The sequence below is a fragment of the Calypte anna genome, chromosome 5 (genome assembly GCF_003957555.1).
Source record: "Calypte anna isolate BGI_N300 chromosome 5, bCalAnn1_v1.p, whole genome shotgun sequence".
NCBI classification, from domain to species: domain Eukaryota; kingdom Metazoa; phylum Chordata; class Aves; order Apodiformes; family Trochilidae; genus Calypte; species Calypte anna.
Genome location: NC_044250.1, coordinates 2913131 through 2934017, shown reverse-complemented (window position 1 = coordinate 2934017; position 20887 = coordinate 2913131). Strand labels below are relative to the sequence as shown.

The window sequence follows — 20887 nt, the reverse complement described above, 5'->3', positions numbered from 1 at the left end:
GCATCGTGGGCAGACTGAATTCCAGTCTGGGAGGGTAGGGTCTTGGTGTATTTCTTCTTTGAAAATTAAAATTTCCTCAGCCAACTGGAGTTGTGAAAACAGATGATTGTGTCTTGTGCATGAAGCACAATAGATGGGCAGGGGAAAAGTTCCTTGTCCAGAAACCATTCAGGTTGGCCCCACAGACTGTGGCACACAAGGGAAACTGAGATTCCCAGGCCTTCAGCATCTTCCTTCACGGACAAAGACAAAATGGAGACAAATGGTCAAGCAAACCAGTAAACTCGGAAAGATGGGCAGGTATTTCATGCGAAGAGATTACGTAAACACACAACTGTGCAACAACATGCCCTGTGATCTTTGGCACTGCTTTCCCTGCAGGTCATGCAGGAGAGATGCTGTATGACTCCATGGCATGTCCTCCATGGCCAGGAGACCTTCCTGCTGCCCTGCTGCCTGCTGGCAATGCCACTGCCAGGGCTGTACCACTGGTGGCTGTTCCCATCGTCCCTGCTGCACCCGGGTGATGCTAAAGCACTGAGGCTGAGGTGAATCCCTGTACTCAGGTACTGAGGGATGAGCAGGCAGCAGGAAACCCATTCTATGACCTTCCCACTTCTCCCCATTTTGGTTGTTTCTCCCACGTGGTGGCACATCGGCTTCAACTCCAGTATTCTCCAGTGGGGCCCCAAACTTGCCTGTCAGCCCTTCAAAAAGTGAGGAGTTATATTTTTTTTCCTTTTTTTTTTTTTTTTTAAATTAGAAACAAAGTGCTTTCAGGTACAGGCGGTTCGGCCAGGGAATGGGAGTTATTTATTGGTGGGGCCCTGCTGTTGCACGTCACGCGTGGACAGGCTGTCCTCCTCGTGGCAGCACGGCGTGTCGGATGAGGCCCCGACAGGCTCCGGCGACTGCCGGCACCACCTCCCTCCCACCCCCCCATCCCTCGATTCATCTCCCTTTAGGTGCTGGAGGAAGCTGTGGCCACCATTTTGCTGCTCTGCTGGGATATTTTTTCTGGGTGGCTGTGAGAGACGTGGGGGTGGGGTGCAGAGCGTGGCCTGCCCGGCGTGCGCTGCCCCTGATTGCGGCTTAGATTTAGCTGTTGCTCAGCCCCTGCCACCTCTTGGAGGGTAAAACCTTTTAAAGTGAAAGGGAAGATGTTTAAAAAAAGGAAAAAAAAAAAAAAAAGTAATCACCACATTGTCAGAGGAGGGAAGACCCCAATTCCTCTAAAATTTCCGGCTAGCAGCAAAACCATCTCAGCTGAGAAAAAAAAAATAAATTGGGCTGAGGAAATGGGAGAAATCTTTCCCCTTGGGATCAGCTACAAAGAGTGGGAGTTCAGGTGAGGAGCACACCTTAAGTGACAGGTATCACAGGTACGCATCGATGAGGGCGATAATAATAAGTAATAATAATTGATAACTAAAAGCGATGCACTAGTCCTGCCCTGCTCTCCCTCCCCGGCGCCCCCCGTAAAATAATACCAAGGAAGGCTCCTTGTATTTATATCCCTGCATGTCTGTGTGTGGCCTAGCCCCATTCATCATTTGGCTCCCACTGCAGAACTCGCTCCATTTTTAAAATTATGCATGATACACTGAAGAGACAATTTGGGTTTCCCCCACCTCTCCCTTGCCCTTGAAGAAAGCAAGCCCTTGTCTCATTTGCATTTGCATTAAAACCCTGCTCTCTATAAGCTAAGCAAAGGGGAAGGACTTGAAGCCTATGGGATGGCTTTAGGGCTCTGCCCCTTGCTTTTGGCTCTCTCTCTCTCTCTTTCTCATTCTCTCTCGTGCTTTGATCTCTGCTTAACAACAGTAACGTCACAGGGACTATACAGGAGAGTTTTGTTAGAAGTTAGAAAGTTTTGCAGCTTCCAGAGGGCTGTAGCGGCAGTAGCAGAAGCAGCATCCAAGGGACTCCTGGAAGGGGAAGAGAGAGAGCGAGCGAGCGACTGACTCAGTCCTGCTGCAGAAAACTGACTCGAGACGACGGAGGCAGACATGGAACATCAGCTGCTGTGCTGCGAGGTGGAGACCATTCGACGGGGCTACCTAGATGCCAACCTCCTCAATGACAGGGTGCTGCAGACAATGCTGAAGGCGGAGGAGACCTGCTCGCCCTCCGTCTCGTACTTCAAATGCGTGCAGAAAGAAATCTTGCCATATATGAGGAAAATAGTTGCCACTTGGATGCTGGAGGTTTGTATCTTTCGGGGGATTTTCTTTGCAAGCTTCGGCACCGAAATGAATTAAGCCGGAGAGTTGCTCCCCCATCTCCCCTGATCCCCTATCCCAACCTCCCCCCCCCATTCCCGAAATAAGTTCCTCGGCGCGGCACACGTTGCTCTGGCTTCGGAGACGCCCGCGTGTAACGAAGGGGACCCGGCCCGGGGCTGCGTTCGCCGCTGCCGGTATTACCGCTTCTTTATCCCCGCTGCAGCGGTTGAGTCCCGCCGAGGAGGAACGGCGCACGACCCCCATCTTCCCCCTCAAAACCAAGCCCCCCCCCCTATAATTCTCCGGCACACCGCCTCGGGGGTCGAGGGTGCCCCGGCACCTTTTCCGGCCGTCGGGGCAAGGCGGTAGCGGCTGAACGGAGCTCGCCCGCCGGGAACCCCCGTCAGCCGCCCCAAGCTGCCGAACCCCCGGCAGCCCGGTGCGGTGCCGGCGGCAAACCCTTGCCAATTAATAATATTTTTTTAAGGATTTTATATTAAAATTAATATCCTTGTACACGTATGCAAGCGGCTGCCCGTGCCAGTATTATGCGCCATCTTTGTTCTTTTTATTTGCAAAGGAAAAAAAAAAAAGTTTATTAATCGAGAGAAAAATTAAGAAAGTCCCGGGGAAGAAGCCAAGGGTGTGTGTTGCGGGGGGGAAGCGGGGGAAGGGGGCCGAAGGAAGAAGGTCGAGGGCCGGGGGACCCCGCTGGGGCTGCGGGCTGGGGGACCGGCCCGAGGGGCTCCGGCATTTCTTGGGGGGAGTTGCAGGGTGAAAGTTTCTTTGTTCAGCGCGAAGAGAGGCTGGAGCTGTGGTCACCCCTCAAAGGCATGCTTGTGCTGCGGCCGCGATCGGCAAGGTTGCTTGGGAAAAGCGAGTTGGAAAAGGCCTCGTCCCCTGGCGGGACACGTCTGGGGGGGCTCCCAGCGGGAACCCCAAGAGCTGGGCTACATTTTCATGCTTTTTCGAAAGCCCTAGGCGCCTGCGATCTATTTTTAATTAATTTTTGAAAGCGCAGCGCCCTGCCTTGCGCTGGGAAATGTCGCGCCCGGCTGTGCTGCAGGGCGAGAGAGGGAGGCGGTGAATTTCACTTCGGGGGGCCTCCCCAGAACCCCCCAGCAAGACCATCGGCACGGGGCTCGGTAAAGGACCCCCGCCGCTTCATTTTCAACCTTTTTTGAGAGCTCGAATAATTTTTTAAATATTTTTAAATATTTTTTGAAAAGATGACGTCTGGGGAAATGAGGCTGGACGCCACCTTTGTGTCTCGACCAGAGAAGGGAATCGGCAGCACAAACGGCAAATTAGATGAAAAAATTAAAGCGAAATAAATAAATCTTGGAACAAACTCAGATCTGCACCCCATTCCCAGATACGGGGGCTCGGATTTTCCTCCGCTTTCCATTTTTTTAAATTTAAAAAAATATATTTACGGACTGGAAAGATGGGGACAGACCTCCTCGATTTCCACCCCCCCTCCTCCGCTTTTAACCATGAATCGCCTGCGGATTTCCAGTGCCACATTTCTCCCCACTTTGTCACTCGTGACTTTCATTTTCTTTGATTCCTCTGTTTTTCCTTTATTTATCCGTTTCCTCCCAACTACATTTCCCCCCCTCGTCTCCTTCAACCTTGCCCTGTAAAGACTGGGGGGCTGGAGGGGGGGAGGGAAGATGAGGGCGGCGGGACAAGGCTGTTTTTCGCCTCTATTAAATAATTCTTCAATGGTGTCGCTCCTTCTTTCAGGTCTGCGAGGAGCAGAAGTGCGAAGAGGAAGTTTTCCCCTTGGCTATGAATTATTTGGACAGATTTTTGTCGTTTGAACCTCTCAAGAAAAGCCGATTGCAATTGCTCGGAGCTACCTGCATGTTTGTGGCTTCAAAAATGAAGGAAACTATTCCTCTGACCGCAGAAAAACTGTGCATTTATACAGATAACTCCATTAGACCCGACGAATTACTGGTAATTTCACGTTTAATCACCTCAAGAAAATATAATAATAATAAAAAACAAACAAAAAACGCCGATTACCAAACCCCCTGACACCGCGGCAGGCGGGGAGGGGGGCTGCCTCCCCGCCGGCGAGGGTGCTGGCGGCGGGCGGGAGGCCGCAGGAGCTGTAACCCCAGTTGGCAGCGGCTCGGGATGGTTGAGGAGCGGAGCGGGATCGTCTCGGGGCCCGAGGGACCCTGTCCCGGACCGGGCCGCCCCCCTCTCCCCCGGCCCCCGGGCTGCCCCGGCCGGACCCGCCGCCAGCGAGCGGCTGAGCGCGGTGCGGGCGCCTCCCGGTGGCCATGCGGGGTATTGCGGCGGGCGCCTGCCGGCGGGGGCGGCCCGGAGCCCCCCAGTCCCCGCCTCATCCCCGGGCTCCGCCGACGGGGGACATAGCTCCTCTTCCCCTCCTTCCTCCCCGTTCGGATGAGGGCTGGCTGGCCCAGCTGCGGATAGTGCTGATAGTCCGTGAGCGGAGCTAACCACGTTTCCCTTCTTCCTCTTCTCTTCTTCCCCCTTCCCTCCCTCTTGTCTTTGCAGCAAATGGAGCTGCTTCTGGTGAATAAGCTGAAATGGAATCTGGCTGCAATGACCCCCCACGATTTCATTGAACATTTCCTTACTAAAATGCCTTTGGCAGAGGACACCAAGCAGATCATCCGTAAACATGCTCAGACTTTTGTGGCTCTGTGCGCTACAGGTATGAGCCCTGCACGTTAAGCAAAGCGTGTTGCTCCCCTACAGGCACCTACCCCCGGCTTGTAAAGCTTCCCATAGCTGTGGTCTAAAGCGAGCTCACAGGGCTGTGGGGAGGGAGTTTTAAACCCCGATTATTGCCCCTTGTTGTTTGCAGAAGGTGGATTATTTTGCAGAGGTAAGTTTGGTTTGTTTGTTGTGTTTTTTTGTTTGTTTGTTTGGTGGGGTTTTTTTTAGAAAATATTTTGCTTTGAGTACCTGGTGTTGTCAGGGAAGGGTAAAACTCCCTGTGTGGCTTAGCCCTGGAGTTGCAACTCAACGTGACCACGGTTTCTTCACCTCTGTACACTGGGTTCTGTGCAGGGGCTGCAAAAGGTTTACTGCCCACACAGGGAATCCCTCCCTGCCTGGATTCATTCTTTAACAGTTTTTAAAAGTGGAGGCAGATTTTTTTTTTTGTATTATTATTGCTATCTTACACCCTGTGAATAGCTCTGCACGGAGGGGCTTAAAACTTTCCTCATCAAGTTGCCTCTTCCCCCCCTCCCTCTTCCTCCTCCTCCTCGGCTGGTGGGTTGGAGGAGGGCCATGCAGCGCTGAGGCTTTCCTGGCACAGGACCCAACTGCTGCCATCTGCACCCTTCGGACCACGTGCTGTGTGGAAGCCATGTGCGGGGCCAGCCTCCAAAGACTGTTCTCTAGGCCAGGTTTGCAGAGGTCTGATCTTTGGTTTCAAGGGCACGGTGAGGGCGCCCGCACGGGTTCTTTGAAGTTCTGTGTCCGTGTGTGGACTGTACGTGTGTTTGTGTACTGGTTCTCCCCGCTGAAGCTTTAGCAAGTAGGAAGGAGACAGAGTTTTGGAAGAGTCTTTCTGGTCTCCAGATCTCCTGGAGGAGCGGGGACAAAAGTTTTTTGAGGGAAGATGCTCAGATTTAACGAAACGCGTTCGGTGCGTTTTATTACAGTGAGCAATCCAGGGATGGCAAAGGAGTAAGGAAGAAAAAGCAGCCAAGGCAAATGTTCTTTTGCAGTAGCACATAAAGAGGAATGCCAGACGTTCTGTTGACACTGATAAAAACTTAAGTGTAAAGGAGATACAGTGCTTTAGCAAATGTTAATATTTGGTAGGAGTTGGGTTCAAAAGAAAAAGGAGAACAAGCCTGCACTCCGACTTAAAAAGAGGTATCAGCATTTGAAAAGCTTGGTAGGGTGTGTGTAGTCAACAGCACAAATTAATGTGTAGTTAATTTTCTAGAGATGGATTTGGTAAAAAAACTGAAGAAAGATCGCAGGCATTCAGAAGGAAATGGTAGTTGACAGAACTGCAAGGCCTAAAGATTGACCAAGCCATAAAAGAGAAATTCATAAACCTTGGCATTGGTCTTCTTCTTGGGCCTAACATCAGCATAATGGGCAGCTTGTAAATCAGATTACCTGGACTAATGCTTGCTTGGTGTTCGACCTTCAAGCAGCCTTCAAACTACCTGCAGCAACATTTTGGGAAAATCAGACATAACTCTCCATGCCAGATTCTACCAGATAAGGCTGCTGCAACTCTGAATACATGGTTTGCAAAGTTTGAAGCTTCCTCTGCTCTTAGCTAAAAAGAGCAGCTACCCGGCCTCCCCTCTGGATATGGGGATGTTTAACCTAGGTTGTTGTGTTGGCAATGACAGGGATGAAAACAAGAGTAGTTCAAAGGTTGGAGACTTGCTAAGAGTCCAGTACTTTGATCTACTGTCGGTGTTGTTATGTTTCTTCTAGGAAGCACATCCAGAGCCTTTATTTAACACTGCTACATACCACAGCTGGAGAATGGATCACCAAATGAGAACCATGTTCTGGGAGTTTTACTTAGCTTTTAAAAAAACAGGACTGAGCTCACCAGAATTGGGGCCCTCTTCAGCTCCCTACTGAAGTTGGGAATATTTCCTGGGGAAAGAGCGCTCAGGAAGACTGCCTCTGGGCTCTCTATTTTTATTGTTATTTTTGGATGTCAGGATTGCTACCTCTTGCTTTCCTTCCGACTTCTTGGTTGGCTAGTGAAGATCACATGTGGCTTAAGTAGCATCTGGACTTTGCTTTGCTGTTGCTGGGTTGTGTTGTATTTCCCCTTGCCAAAATGAACCTAGATGGACTGACTGCAAACTGCGTTGTGCTGCCTGGATGCTGTGGGGCCCGATCCAAAGTCCACTGGAAACACTGACATTTGCTTAAGTGGCCTCAGGGGCAAGTGCAGTGTATCCTTTGCTTGAAGCACAGCCTGTGGCCTCTACTGTAAAGGAGGCTCTAAGAAGAGGCAGCAGAATAATGCTTGCTTAGAAAAGAAATGCTCCACCAGTTGGCTTAACAAGGAGAAGGCTGTGGAAGTGTTTGTGGATAAGTGTAGATGTGCTTGCTCCAGAAAGAGAAGGTTACACTGCAAGGTGAAGCTGAGGGGAATTCCTTCTAAGCTCCCTCTTCAGTTGTCTGGCTAGTAGAAGTGGAGCTGTTTGATTTGGTTTGGTTTTTTTTTGAAAAATCCATTTTCACCAAAGGATGTCTTTGTGCTGTGGTAGGTTTGGGAGAAAAAAAAAAATTACCAGGGGTTGTTTGAAGTTAACACATAATTGAGCTTAATGAATGGGGCTTTGGCATGGCCGAGCAAGGCAGGGAGAGCTCAAAAGGAAGCAGGCCTCTTTTGGCCCAAGTTAAGACCAGTGTTGAGGGAGAACTGCAGCTCTATACAAGTATAACAATGAATAGCAACAAATATTGGAGCTTCAGCATTTCATTATGTTCCTCTGGTTATCAAAACATACCAGGCTCCTTTTATATTATTATTATTGCTATTATTATTGTTGCTGCTTTCCTCCTCTCCGATGGAGAAAGAAAGATCCCCCTTTGAAACAAGCGTGTTACAATTCTCCTATTCTCTGGCCTTTATAAAATTGGGAGTCTCAAGGTATGTGACCAGTTGGAACCTGTTGCATCTTGCAGCAAGTGATTTATGTTCACAGTTTTGATTTGCCTCAATGAAAAGATTTTCATTCATAGCCCCCAGCTCTCCAGACGGATGGAATTGCTGCTCCATTTAAAAAGGAAAAGGGGTGACTCGCCTTGTTAGGAATTTTTTTTAAAGCACTGCAGCGCCTATATGCCTGCTTTGTCCTCCCTTCAGGGTGGCTGGCATTCTTCTCTCTCCTCCCCCTCCTCTCTCTCTCTCTCTCTCTCTCTCTCCCTCTCTCTCTCTTTTTAACAACGCTGAAGTTGTTTATTCTTTTTGGATGAAGTCTCAGATAGGCTACTGGGGATGTGTGCTTCAATTGATGGGGCCCCCTACCCCATTGTGGCTGTGTCAGGTCTAATTCATCTCACCGAAGCCCCCTTGTTCCTGAGCGCTCAATAGCGCAAGATGAGGCGATGGAGGCTGACAATGATGCCACACTCTTCACTTGGGGGCATCCAATTACAGGCGAGAGGGGCCCCCTGATTAATATGCTGAAATTAGTGGCCTCTGCCACAAATAATTCCTTGTTGAGTTGCAACAAAAAGGCAGTCCATGCTGCTTGTCTGGAGTGGTTATAGGGACAGACACAAACTGGTCATTTAAACTTCATTATCACTTTTCCACCTTGGAAAGAATGAGGGTGTGACTATGAATTCATGTTCTTGTTTACTGCTTCATTTAAAAGAAGAACGCAAATATTAATGCCAAACGTGATCCTGTCAGGACAGACTCATTAAAGTGACACATTTTGGTCATGTTCTGTTTGTGGAGCTCAGTAAATAGTGGCAGGAGCGTGCTGCCACCATAACCTGAACAACCCGGTCCTGGTGGAATTCATGCTTGCCTAGCAAAATCCCAAATTCCTGAAGTCTCACCTGCAACTGTGTCAGTGTTTCAGTTAAGGACTGGCTTTGGAATGTGTGTAATGTCAATAAAAAATGTGGATTACTTGGACTTTTGGGAATGAGGGAAGCTGGCTAGAAGGTGTGGGGTGTAGTTGTGTCTACCTGAAGATGGGCAGATGAGGAGAAAGGGATAAACTAAAGATATTTTAAGCATGGTAATATAAATAAGATGACTTTTAGATGAAGCTTGCCTTTTCCCTGGCAGTGCCAGGGCCACAATTTGGCCACAATTGATCTTATCAGTTTAATTTTAAAGGTTCGGAGAACGCTGCGTGAAATGCCCCTTTGAACGTGGGTATTGGTGAGAGCTACAATGGAGTGTCAGAGGTATATGAATAGGTTCAGAGAGAGGACTTTCATGGAGTCCTGAAGTCTTTAGTTTCACTGGTAAAACATTTACACAAAAGTTATTTTATCATAATAAAGGAGATGCATGATTTAATACTTAAACTGTTCCACTGAGCCCTCTAAGCTGTCCACTCCTTTGATTTCATTCAAGGGTTTGACAGATGGTTTATATTTTTTTCAAGCCAGAGGAAGCTGTATTCTGATAAAAGCTGAAGGAATGTATCTCAGGTTCTCCTGTATAATGTGGCATTTCCCTTTCTTCCTCACAACATCAGACATTTTACTTGTGCCACTTACTTCCTTTGTGTTTAATTCTCCTCCAAGGTGTACAGTGCCATGGATCAAACGCATTCCTGTTCCAACAGTCTAAGCATTAAAAATGTGGATTATTCTTATATAAAAAAAACAAACAAACAAACAAAAAAACAACAAACCAACAACCTAGCAAAACAAAAACAAAAACCAAACCAAAACCATGCTAAATGGCAGAGATAGCCCCTTAAGGAATCATGGGAGTGGCTTTGTGGAGAGACCTACAGCAATGCCGTCTGGAAGGGGGCCCAGCCTCTTGTCAGCATGGTGTCACATCAGAATGTAACTGATTGTCCGCCAATTCTTGGGACCCCCGTCACTTAGTTATGCCACATTTACATTAAATCCCTGTTGCCAGGATGGATGGCAGCCACTGACGAGAGGCTAGGTTTGAGACAAAGCATTTTTAAGATGAAACCTTAATTTAAATATGGATTATCTGCCTCCTGACAGGGTTAAAAGCAGTCTTTTTCTTTGTTTTTATTGGTGGTGTTCATTAAAGCTATATTGCTTTGAATGTCAGTGCAAAGGTTTGTGCTTTAAAGGGCCCAAGGACACCAGAGTGTACCTAAAGATCTGATCATGCTAAACACTTCAGAATGCCCACAGGTGTTCTCAGATGGATACTGCTATCGACCCCAGTGGCATTATTCACATGAGCAAAGTATTTTAATGTTTGAAGAATGGGGGCCCTGCTGCTGATAAAAATACCTCCAAGTGATGAATGGCTTCCCAGGAACAGTGCTAGGAAGGGCTACTCACTGAAGTACAGTTGCTCATGTGGATAAGTGTTTGCAGGTTTGGACCTGTAACAGTTTAGAGCAGGAGGCACCTTTCTGCTCACAATTTGCCATACCTTTTCAGATGCAAGAGTTGGCAGCTGCAGCCATGCTGGTAGAAGAGTGTTATGTGTATGGGCAGGCTTCTCCTCCTAAAGCAATCATTTTCAGTCCTTTTTTTTTTTTTTTTCTCCATACAGATATTAAATTTATTTCAAATCCACCTTCCATGATCGCAGCTGGCAGTGTGGTAGCAGCTGTGCAAGGCCTGCATCTGGGGAACACTAACACTTTCCTCTCCTATCAATGCCTCACACATTTCCTATCACAAGTTATCAAATGTGATCCGGTAAGTGACTCTTTTGGTTGATCTCCTGCTTTAGAGTTTTAAGAATGAATGCCTGCTTGCTGCTTACTGTCAGCTTGGCTGACAGTAAATCTTGATAAAAAGTCAAACCTCAGAGTGGGGCTTTTTGAACTTGCCCATCCTGGTTACTTAGCTGTCATTATATCCATTAATAATCAGTGATTATGCTGCTGCAGTTCACTGATAGGAATGCCACATCCATGATGTTTGTGAGAGAGGCATCTGTGAGAAAGCCAAGGAAACCCTGCATCCATCCAGGAGGCTGCAGAGGCTGTGTTTGGTTGTGGGTAATTAAACCAGGAGCCTGTGTAAGACAAAACTTTGAAAACTAGATGAGGAAATAGTTACTGAGACCTTGTGGAATCTCTGACCTTATCTTTGGCCATTCTTGAGGCCTTTTATTGTGCCAAGTGGTGTGAAAAAGCCCTTCTTAAAAGAGTTCTAATGATCTAATTTGGTTTATTACGTGCTAGACCTGCACAGTAGCTGGTATTCAATTCCCTTTTTTGGAACAAATGCTTGTCCCACGACTTTCTGACAAGGTAGATGGTCCTCACAGGACTCTCATTTTGCCCTGCAGCTTCCAGGAGATGCACATCAGTAACTAGCAAGCAATAAACCTTTCATGAGTGAATGGGCCAGGAAGGGAGCCTACAAGGAAGACCTAAAGTCAATGATCCATGTCATAATGGTGTGTGAAGTTGGGGCAGAGTTGAGCTTTGTTTTGTAACAATGTGGAAGACCAATAAATAGATGCTTTAAAAAGGTTCTTGTGAGGTCTCCAAGAGCTGGACAATGACCCAAATAAAGACGACTTTGTGGAGAGGGGCAGAATCTTTAAGATGCTGTTAATTTTTTTTACATGTTATTTATTGAAATATGTAGGTGAACTGTAGTAGACACTGCAAAACTAGGTCTGAATAACTGGACTTTGTTGATAAGATTGAGTGGTTTCTGTAAACTTAACTGCATCATAATTATTCACAAGAGTATTTATTCTTGATAAACTGAAGAAACTGCTGACAAATGATACCTCAGCTTTATTTGATCACCTTAACAATACCTCAGTTTTGAGCATATTATGTTTGTCATTTACATTACTGCAGCTGACGTAGTATTGGATCCATATTGCTGGATATGCTGAAATGTTAAATATTACAGGAATTTAAAATGCTGAAATAAAATGCTGCTCAGTTTGGTATGTATGTGTAAAGCTTTCAGGCAGTCTGTGAACAGTGTAGATATTTCATTGTATGGCTGGCCACTATCCAGTGCCAGATACTTGAAACAGGTACTGAGCAAAAAATGTTGCTTACTATCTGTTCTGACACTGTCTGACTCAAGTATTATTTAATAATTCCTGATACAAAGCATTGAAGTAGATTCTCATCTTGGAGAACAGAAGTATGTCCTTTTTTTTGATTTGACTTAGTTGATGACAGAGCTCTTTTAAAGGAAAAGAAAGTAGTTTTAGCAAGAAGGATCCTCACTTAGTTCTTTTTTATTGTTCAGAGTAATTTCAAGTCCACCCTCTGTATGGCCTGAACTCGAGAGCTTTAAAAGGAATTAACTTTAATTAACTAGATTCTACAGAAAATAGGCATCATAAAATTATAGCTATGTATATTTATACTGTTGTGTTTGTAATGGAATAAGTGAACAGCATTTCTCACTGCTGTTGCTTTGGGTTGAGCAAACTGCTTGGTTTCATCCATAGCATGGTTCACCTTAAGATGTGCCAAGGTGCTGCATGGTATCAAATGCTGTTCCTATCACCTGATATCACTAGGATGTGTATGAAGTTTGTTACTCTACAGTGATGGTTCCCCTTGTCAGATGGCACAAATGAAAAAGCTTTATACTGGACCATCTTGAAATATTAAGAACACCCATTACAACATGGCTAACATTCTCTCTGATTATCTATTAGCTAGAGCTGCTGGTCTGTTGGATTTCAGGTTATATAATTACACTTCTTTACCTTTAGTCTCAAAGAAAACTGAATCTAAAGTAAAATGAGTATCACCTGATTGGAATTCCTTTATGGTTCATGTTTACGTTGGTAGGAGTCCAATTTCCCATTTTGCCTTTGATCAGGGGTAATTAGAAGTCAGATAATCACAATTAGAAGTCTTGGGCTGTCTTCCATCATTCTATTCTTGACCCCATCATCCAAACGGATTGAATTTTACCTGACATTCATTTCCAGGCCAGAAATTTGCTAAACTAGATTAGATTGGGTTTCCATGCTGTCTGTTAGTACATTGGAATTCCTCTCCTGCCTGCCCCTACTCAGAGGCACCTTCAAACATGTGCTTGTTATCCAGAGCAGGTCAGGCAGTAACAAAGGATTTCCAAGCAGTTTCTTTTTTTGTTGTTGTTTGTTTCCTTTAGTATCTGACCCTGGAGTCTGATCATGTCTTCTGTGTGTGTTAAAGGTATTTAAAGGTATTTGACCACATCAGTTAAGCTAGCAAGTCTTTTTTTTTTTTTTTTTTTTTTCCACTGAGGAGTTTAATTAATCCAGGAAGGGTTTATGACCTTGAACAAACTGTGGGCATTGAAAATTTGGGTAGTGAAGCAGAAAAGTTGTTGGGAGAAGTTATCAGAGTAATGCACAAGTTTTGTATTTGCTTTTCAGCAAGTGAGAATGAAAAAAGCTTTGCTGAGGTACTTTACAGTGAATGTCACATTTTGCAGTTATTTTTGCTAGCTCTAGTACATTCCTGCGAACTAGTCTTCTAGTAGTCATCTGAATAAAGTGATTTGAACAAAAATGCCTAAAACATAAAAAAAAAAAGTCCAACTGTAGCTCAAGACATAATCTGTTCATAATAAATTGTAACTATTCAATTTTAAAAAAATACTACGTGCTGTTCTCTAAGAATCTCAGAGGAAAAAAAATCCTGTGGTCGAAAATTACCTTTAAATTACACAGTCCTATATAACTATTCAAGACTGGACTCCAGAGGGAGAAGAATAGGTATTTATAGAAAATCTTTTGAATGGTTTTAGTTTTCAGTGCTCAAACATGCTTCATGCAAATGATAGGATTAAAAAAAAAAAAAAGAGCACAACCAACCACAAATCTCCCACCAAACAATCCTCCTATCTGCACCCCCTGCCTGAGAAGCAGGAAGGGTTAATTTTGCTCAGAAAATAAATCAGCTTTCAGTTTGGAACAGTGAACATGCTACCTTGTGAAAAAATTCACTATCCTCAAAAGTGCCTGGATTTGTAAAACTGAAAATACCTAAACCTGAATTCACAGACTTGTCTTTAACTAATTCCATGTGTGGGACATGGCACGGGACATGCAAGCAGCCTTACAGTCAGGATTGATCCCTCAGATCTTGGGGGGGGGGTGTTAAAGGAACTTCATAGAGATCTTATTGTGAAGGGCAGAGGTATGTAGGAGCCAAAGGCATGATGACTTTAGGATATGAGGCGTTTCTTTTTGTCATTTAAAACGCTGTGTGTCTCTGTCAAGAGGAAATATTACACTAGGGTTTAAACCAGAAAAGGTCATAGGTTATGTGTTTTCAGTGAGCTGTAACTGATGGTCTGATCTGCTTAGAGGTAGGATTAACCTCCCTCTCTCTCAGAAAGGACTTGCAGAGAATTGTTTGCTTGGGTTTCTAATCTTATTTTACCCCAAATGCCATGTGCCCTTATTGGTGGCAGAGGAGATTCTTGTGGTAGTGGAATCAGTGAAAAGCTGGTAGATCACACAAGAAGCCTCTGAATGAAGGCAGAATTGAAACTGGGAAATAAAGAAAACAGCAGGCAGGTCACCCTCTCAGCAAAACAACATTCATTCTCAGTCATGCACATCCTAACACTTTTGACGGCAATTTATCATGGAAGACTGGGTTCACCGCCAGGGCTAACACATGTCATAGGTTAAATCAGAAAAGGCAGTACTGAAAGGAGACTTCAAAGTCCTTAATACACAGAGTTAAATATGTTGGGGAAAAGCTTAGGATGTTTGTTATAAAGATATCAGTAAACAGCATGCTGGAGGAATTTTGGCAAAATGTAGCGCGATTGTTCTGCCTGTTTAAGGCACTGGTTGTGTCACTGCAGTGGGTCTGAAGAAGACAACCATCACTTGCAGAAAGATGTGAACAGGTTGAGCTAACAGGCCTTCTCTAATTCTTCTCCAATTCTGATTGCTGTGGATTGCTAAGGAGAATTGGATAAATCTGCTCATGGTATTAATGCCTGAGGAGAGCTGCCTTGCCCCATGGGAGACGTGATCCTGCTCGATGCTTCGTGCTTTTAATTCACACCAAGGTCTGTGCAAACAGCAAGGCCCTGGCCACCCTCCTGAAGGTTCAGCAGGACTCTGTGTGTGTTTTCAGCTCTTCAAAAAATGCTTTTAAAGCAAGGGAAAGTCATCTCACCCTGACTGAGATCTCAAGGTGAAGCAGTAGCAAGCTGTAAGCTTGGCAGCACTTAGCATGGTTACAAATATATCTTAGTGGTGCTTCTGAAAGACCTTTCAATTTTGGGGTCAAGACAGTCTGGTACATTTTCCTGTTCTGATGCTTTCTGAGTTAGAAACCAGTTAGCTAACTTGAGCTGCCCATTGCTGGACATAGCAACAGTTGGCAGGCAGCTTTGGGCATGTCTCTAAATATATAGATATGGCATTTCTGTCGATAAGAACTTTGTATTATTGGAACTCAGCCTAGGAATTCACTGTTTATGACCATCACTTGTAATAGACTGCACTGCCAAAGTGCTTCTGTGGTGAAGGTAGAAATCATACAGCACCAGCAATACATGGACCAACTCTTGACTCCAGCCCAGTTTCATGCCTCATTTAATTCTGATGGCTTCGCACTGCTATCCAGTCAGACTGTTTCTGTATTTCAAAAGGTATAAAAAGGACAGTGAGCTAAAAGCATGAATGGACTTTAACAGAACTCCTGAAGCAGTAACAGCACTTGAGAAAACAGTAATGTAAGCTTTGTAGCTTACTGTGTCAAAGTCCTGCCAGGTTAGTTACTGTATGTGTGTCATAGTAGTGGAGTGTCCATCACAGTCAGCTGCAGATTGAGACCAGCAATAAAAGAGAATTTATGTGTGATCCAGAGGTCACTGGATGGAAATGTTCACTTAGGCCATTAAGTAGAAGATGGTAAGAGCTGTGATCTGGATCCAGGTTAGCATCCTGCAGAAGATGGGATACCTCATCCAGTCCAGTGATTCTCTTGCTCTTCCCACACTCCTTTAAGTCTGCTGCCCTCCAATTATATTTTTCTTGCTTTTCAAGAAACAGTATTTGGTCTGTGATCTTCCTGTTTTTCTAAAGGACCCTGGGTCTTTTTTTCTCCTTCCATTTAACCTTCTCTAGGATTGTTTACGAGCCTGCCAAGAACAGATTGAATCCCTCCTTGAATCCAGTCTACGTCAGGCACAGCAGCACAACGCATCTTCAGAAACAAAGACTGTAGAGGATGAAGCAGACCTCTCCTGCACACCTACTGATGTGCGAGATGTGAACATTTAAGAGGACTTCTAATGGGTTTGCTTGGCAAGAAAAGCAAAGAAAGGGCATCTGAGAAGGAATCAGCATCAGGATCTCCCCCCCAGAAACCCTTTTCTCCGGGACATTTTTATACCAGAAGGGAAAACCAGTCTTGTTATATTTTTTTCTTGCTCTGTCTCCCTTCCATCTGTGACTTCAAACAAACAAATAAACACACACACAAAAAAAATACCCCCAAAAACTGTCTTAAAAAAAGAAAAAAATAGTATTTGCATTACCCCCAGGGGTTTGTGCTACAAAAATAGAGGATTTTATACAATAATAATCAACTAGTTTTTATATTAAAGTGTTCTTGTCTGTATGTTGTAAAAATAGGCATTAACACACGAAATGTCTCCAGGGGAGGTATTAGATTTGATTTCTTACATATAAAACCAGCCAACCATTTTTAAAGTAGAAGAGGGTTGTTCGTTTTTTGTTTTGTTTTTTTAGGTAGTAAATGAAATATCTTTTTCTTTTATAAAGCATAGCTTTAACGCAGTTCTAGGCTTTTCTGTATCTTGCTTGCTTATGCATTTAGTCACTTTAAAATTCATCTGTAAATGTTTATTTTATTTCCTTAGGTTTTTTTTTATCCTCTTCACCTTACAAATGGTTAACGTAACCCATAAGTTAGTGTATGTTAGTATGCAGCATTATTATATGTTAATCTTTTTTTTTTTTGTGCCTGTGGATTGCCTGTGCATAAGGCATTTGTAGGGTTCCAGCTTAGCATTGTTGGGAAAGGCCAATGTACTACTCATACGATACTCTATTCTAAAGAGAAACTGCAATAGTGACATAATATATTTTTATAATCTTCATATTTTTGTAGTTACCTGTGTAAAATGCTGGTCTGACCCCACAGATATTCAGCCTCGTTATGATCAGGTTCAATCCACAGTTTAGTCTTTTTTTGTTGTTGTTGTTGTTGTTGTCTGTTTGTAATATTCTAAAACCATTCCATTCAAAGCACTTTCAGTCCATTAGATATAGGAAATACATTCTTTTATTGTGTGGGAATTTTTTTTTTTAATGGAATGGTTTGGAAATATATAAGTGCTTGTTAGCAAACTTGGAATTGCAAAGCAAGTGCATTTAACTATGGTGTTAGAGGAGAGGTGATATTTTTTTCTTTTTTTTTTTCAGAAGGTTGTGTTCCAGTGAGAGAAATTGCATTCACAAATTGCCAGGATATCTTCCTATCCTTTTCTATAGAAAAGTTGAAGTTTAGAAATCCTTTGGTGCCAACTCATCTTTATAAATTAGGGGCCTTAAAGGTTCACATATAGGACACGTAGTTTTAAGGATTGTCGCTAGATGTTTTACAACTGAAGGTTTTTAAACACTAAAATATATAATTTATAGTTAAGGCTAAAAAGAATATTTATTGCAGAGGATGTTCGTAAGGCCAGTATGATTTGTAAAATAATGCAATCGCCCCTTTTTTTATTTTTATTTTTTTTGTTACAAATAATCTTTCTACCCTTGATGTCGCAGTTTTAACACAGCTTGTTAAAGAAAAAAAAAGGACACACTTCAAAAGAACAAACCCAAAACAAAGCAGTTGATTTGGCCCCTTCCTATACATTTCTCAAAAGCAGGCTAAGCATGAAAACGCCATAGTTTAAAGATCTGAAAATTGGAGTACTTGAAAGAAGTTCTTATTCCAGTATATTCCCCCCCTTTGGTTTTGGTTTTTTTTTTTTTTATTTAGCTACCAATAGAAAATTTGCACATCTTGGCTATGTATCTTTTTTATTATTATTTTAGAAAGTAGCTGAAGGGACGTGGACATAGCTGTTGAAGTTGATGCTCGAGGAGAATGTGATGGTGAAATGTATGTGAGAAAACTGCCGCTAAGGTGTTGATTGTAAAAAGAAAAAAAAAAACAACAAAAAAAACAAAACAGCAAAAAAAAAAGAGGAAAAAGGAAAAAAAAAAAAGAGAAAAAAGGAAAAAAAATTAAAATTAAAAAAAAAAAAAAAAAGAAAAAAAAAGGAGTGGATGCTCCATTTTTATTGAGCTGCTATGGATAAATTCCCAGCATGGTTTGAAAAAAAAAAATTAACATTGCTTTTCTGTATCTTTGTCATTGTGTTTTGCTGCTATTTTGTGGATCAGTTTTTTTTTTTTTGTTTTTTTTTTTTTTTTTGTTATACAATGTCATATACTGCCATGTAATAGGTTTTAATTTTCTCATAGAAAATTATATTATTGACATCATTTTTTTTTGGTAGATTTTTTTTTTTTATGTGATCAATTTTTACTTAATGTGATTACTGCTCTATTCCAAAAAAAAAGGTTCCTGTTTCACAATACCTCAATACTTCAGTTACCCGTGTCTAGACCAGGTTTTGATGTTTGTACACAGTGCCTCATAGTTCTACTGCAAGCTGAAATGCATCGAACGTTTTTCTGAATGGGTCTCGCGAGTTGCAACCAGGTTGCATTAATTTAAAAACAGCAGACATTTCAGAAGATCAAGTAATGTCAAGTTCTTTTTGTTGTTGTTATGCATTTTATAAAGCTGGATTCTTTGTCTGATCTGGGGTTTATTATCATAGTAGTTTTAAGCTGTGTTATTAGCCACATTGATATATGAAAGGTGCATTATAATATAACTCTTGTATGCCACCTGATGTGGTTTCCCAGCAGTCTGGGACACATCATGTGGTATGATAGGTTATCTTCTGGAACTCTAAGTATTTTGTGTGTTTAATCTGCTATGATATACTAGGTTTTTTGTTTCTTTTTTCTTTTATTTTGGGTTTTTTTGTTTGTTTGTTTTGTTTTTTTTGGTGTTTTTGTTTGTTGTTTTGTTGGTTTTTTTTTTTTAATTATAGCATAATGCTAATTTAAGAAAGCCTGTAAATCTCATTAATAAGCCAGCTAACAGAGTTGTATGCTGAAGAATAATCTAGCTGTTGCCTGTATGCTGCTAAACCAAAACAGAATTAGAACTCATTTTGAGGCAAATGCAGTTAAGATCCTACATAGTGCATAAATAAAGCATTGCAATGCTACTAGCAGTCGCAGGACCCAGGAGGACTGAATACATTCTGTCCAAATTTCAGGAACATTTCTTACTGCTTACCTCATAAAACACTTCTGTTTGTGGCATCTCTGTGTCTCTGAACCAAACATGATTATTGAGTTAGTGCTTGTCAGTTATATTATTATGTGTTACACTGAGTGGCAGTCTGTACTGCAAATTTCTTTTAAAATATTGTATGTACTAAAAAGGCCAAATCCAGATTAAGTGGGTTCACGTGCCAACAGAGATGCTTTATTTGTCACATTATTATAACAATCTGTAGTAAGCAAGCAATTCAGATATGTACATTTTTATATTGTACTTATTGGCATCACTGGTCTGAAATGCACATTTTCACCACCAGACCTGTAACAGACAAGTTTCCAGCAAAAAAACTATAAAGTCTAGAAATAAAATTGGTAAAACCCAGTATCTGCTTCTTGGTTTTTGGTTTTTTTTTCTTGCTGCCTTCATGTATGCTGAATGATAGTAATGACCTGATGCAATGAGGAGACCACCTGACATTTTCTGGTTTTGACTCTGTGCTTCAGTAGCTGCAATGCTGAAAAACTTCTGTCATGATTTTGGGGATCTGGGGGCATTTTTAGCAATGCAGTGGGGAAGTGATGGGGTCACAGTAATGTGTTTGTAAAAAAACAGATTATTTTTCTGAAGCCTTTCATAAATAAAACACCATTTGGTGATTCTTTATAACAAAAGGTAAAATAGGTGTCAGATGCTGTAGAATACTTCTTAATAGTTTTTATCAGTGGAAGTTTTTTGTGTCCTACAATACCTTTACAGAAGATAAAGTTTGTTTTAAAAGCAGTAAGGTTTACCTGCCTTTTTCCTTCCCTTCTGATACACTATGGCACCTGCTTTTTTATCACTGAGGCAACAAGGAATAAACCAGAAAAATGTTGACTGCTACTAAAAAGACCACAAAGAACTGGACCTAGTGGAAACTTAATGACATAGAGCTATTATAGCCTATGCCCCAATTCATATTCCCAAATACCTCTGAAAACTGGGGGATATATATTATCAATTATTTCTAGAGCTAAACATGGCAGAAACAGCTTATTCTTAGGGGAGACTGGTCAAGCTTCTAAGCCTGTGTATTTGTCTACTTACTCTGAAAATATTTCTGACTTAAAAAATCAAATTATCTGAACCATCAAGTGCTTGTCTCTCCTGTTGCAAATCAGAAATACAGTATCTGCCTCCTGAGCTTCTCATTGACTGAAATTCATACTACAACTGACTGCAGGCATCACACACAGCACAGGAAATGAGAAATGAAACTGATGTTAACCCCCAGCGAGCTAATTATAGCCTAGTGCAAAGTTTGTCTTAGTGCAGTGACCACAAGATGGGAAACCATCTGCATCAGAACAATCCCAGTCCAGCCTGGCAGTTTCCCAGTCATTTCAGACAGAATCCTGACCCACATGGCCTCTGCAAAACCAGTGAGCAGGGAGGTAAAGTCATAGCAGCACATTGTGTCAGCTAAAACTTTTTCCATTTGAAATGGGGAGCTCCTTAATATGGTCAAGTTACACTGGGAGGCCAGTATGGCACTGAAAGGTCCAACTTTGATTTGACTTTAAATATCAACCAAGCCAAAGCTTTACTCATTTTGTGTTTCCACATGGATCTTCTATCAGTTTTCTGCAAAATTTCAGCATATTTTAAAGA

General features: G+C 42.8%; 2 protein-coding genes across 5 annotated transcripts in view; one reads left to right on the top strand and one right to left on the bottom strand.

The window, feature by feature from the left end:
* Window positions 1–20887, bottom strand: part of LTO1 (LTO1 maturation factor of ABCE1) — a 152113-nt gene that overhangs the window by 119953 nt on the left and 11273 nt on the right. Inside the window, exon 5 of one of the 4 annotated variants that reach the window (XM_030451021.1) lies at window positions 5486–5803. The exons of 2 other annotated variants lie outside the window; for them this stretch is intronic. In XM_030451021.1, coding sequence (XP_030306881.1) covers window positions 5615–5803 — 189 coding nt within the window. In that variant the 3' untranslated portion in view covers window positions 5486–5614. Of the gene's footprint in view, window positions 1–5485; window positions 5804–7413; window positions 7466–20887 lie in introns of those variants that run through there. One more of the 4 variants, XM_030451023.1, reaches the window with a different exon arrangement.
* On the top strand, window positions 1746–19618 carry CCND1 (cyclin D1). The gene is made up of 5 exons (XM_008498291.2): window positions 1746–2207; window positions 3975–4190; window positions 4761–4920; window positions 10450–10598; window positions 15979–19618. Exons 1-5 carry the CDS (start codon window positions 2010–2012, stop codon window positions 16132–16134), a joined length of 879 nt encoding a protein of 292 aa, XP_008496513.1. The 5' UTR covers window positions 1746–2009; the 3' UTR covers window positions 16135–19618.

What these genes read in the sequence shown, in the direction of transcription:
- CCND1 (XM_008498291.2), top strand. Translation starts at nt 2,010, where the DNA reads ATGGAACATCAGCTGCTGTGCTGCGAGGTGGAGACCATTCGACGGGGC. An exon ending in TGTGGCTCTGTGCGCTACAG is followed by an intron (nt 4,921 to 10,449) that starts GTATGAGCCCTG and finishes TTCTCCATACAG; the next exon opens with ATATTAAATTTATTTCAAAT. An exon ending in AAGTTATCAAATGTGATCCG is followed by an intron (nt 10,599 to 15,978) that starts GTAAGTGACTCT and finishes AACCTTCTCTAG; the next exon opens with GATTGTTTACGAGCCTGCCA.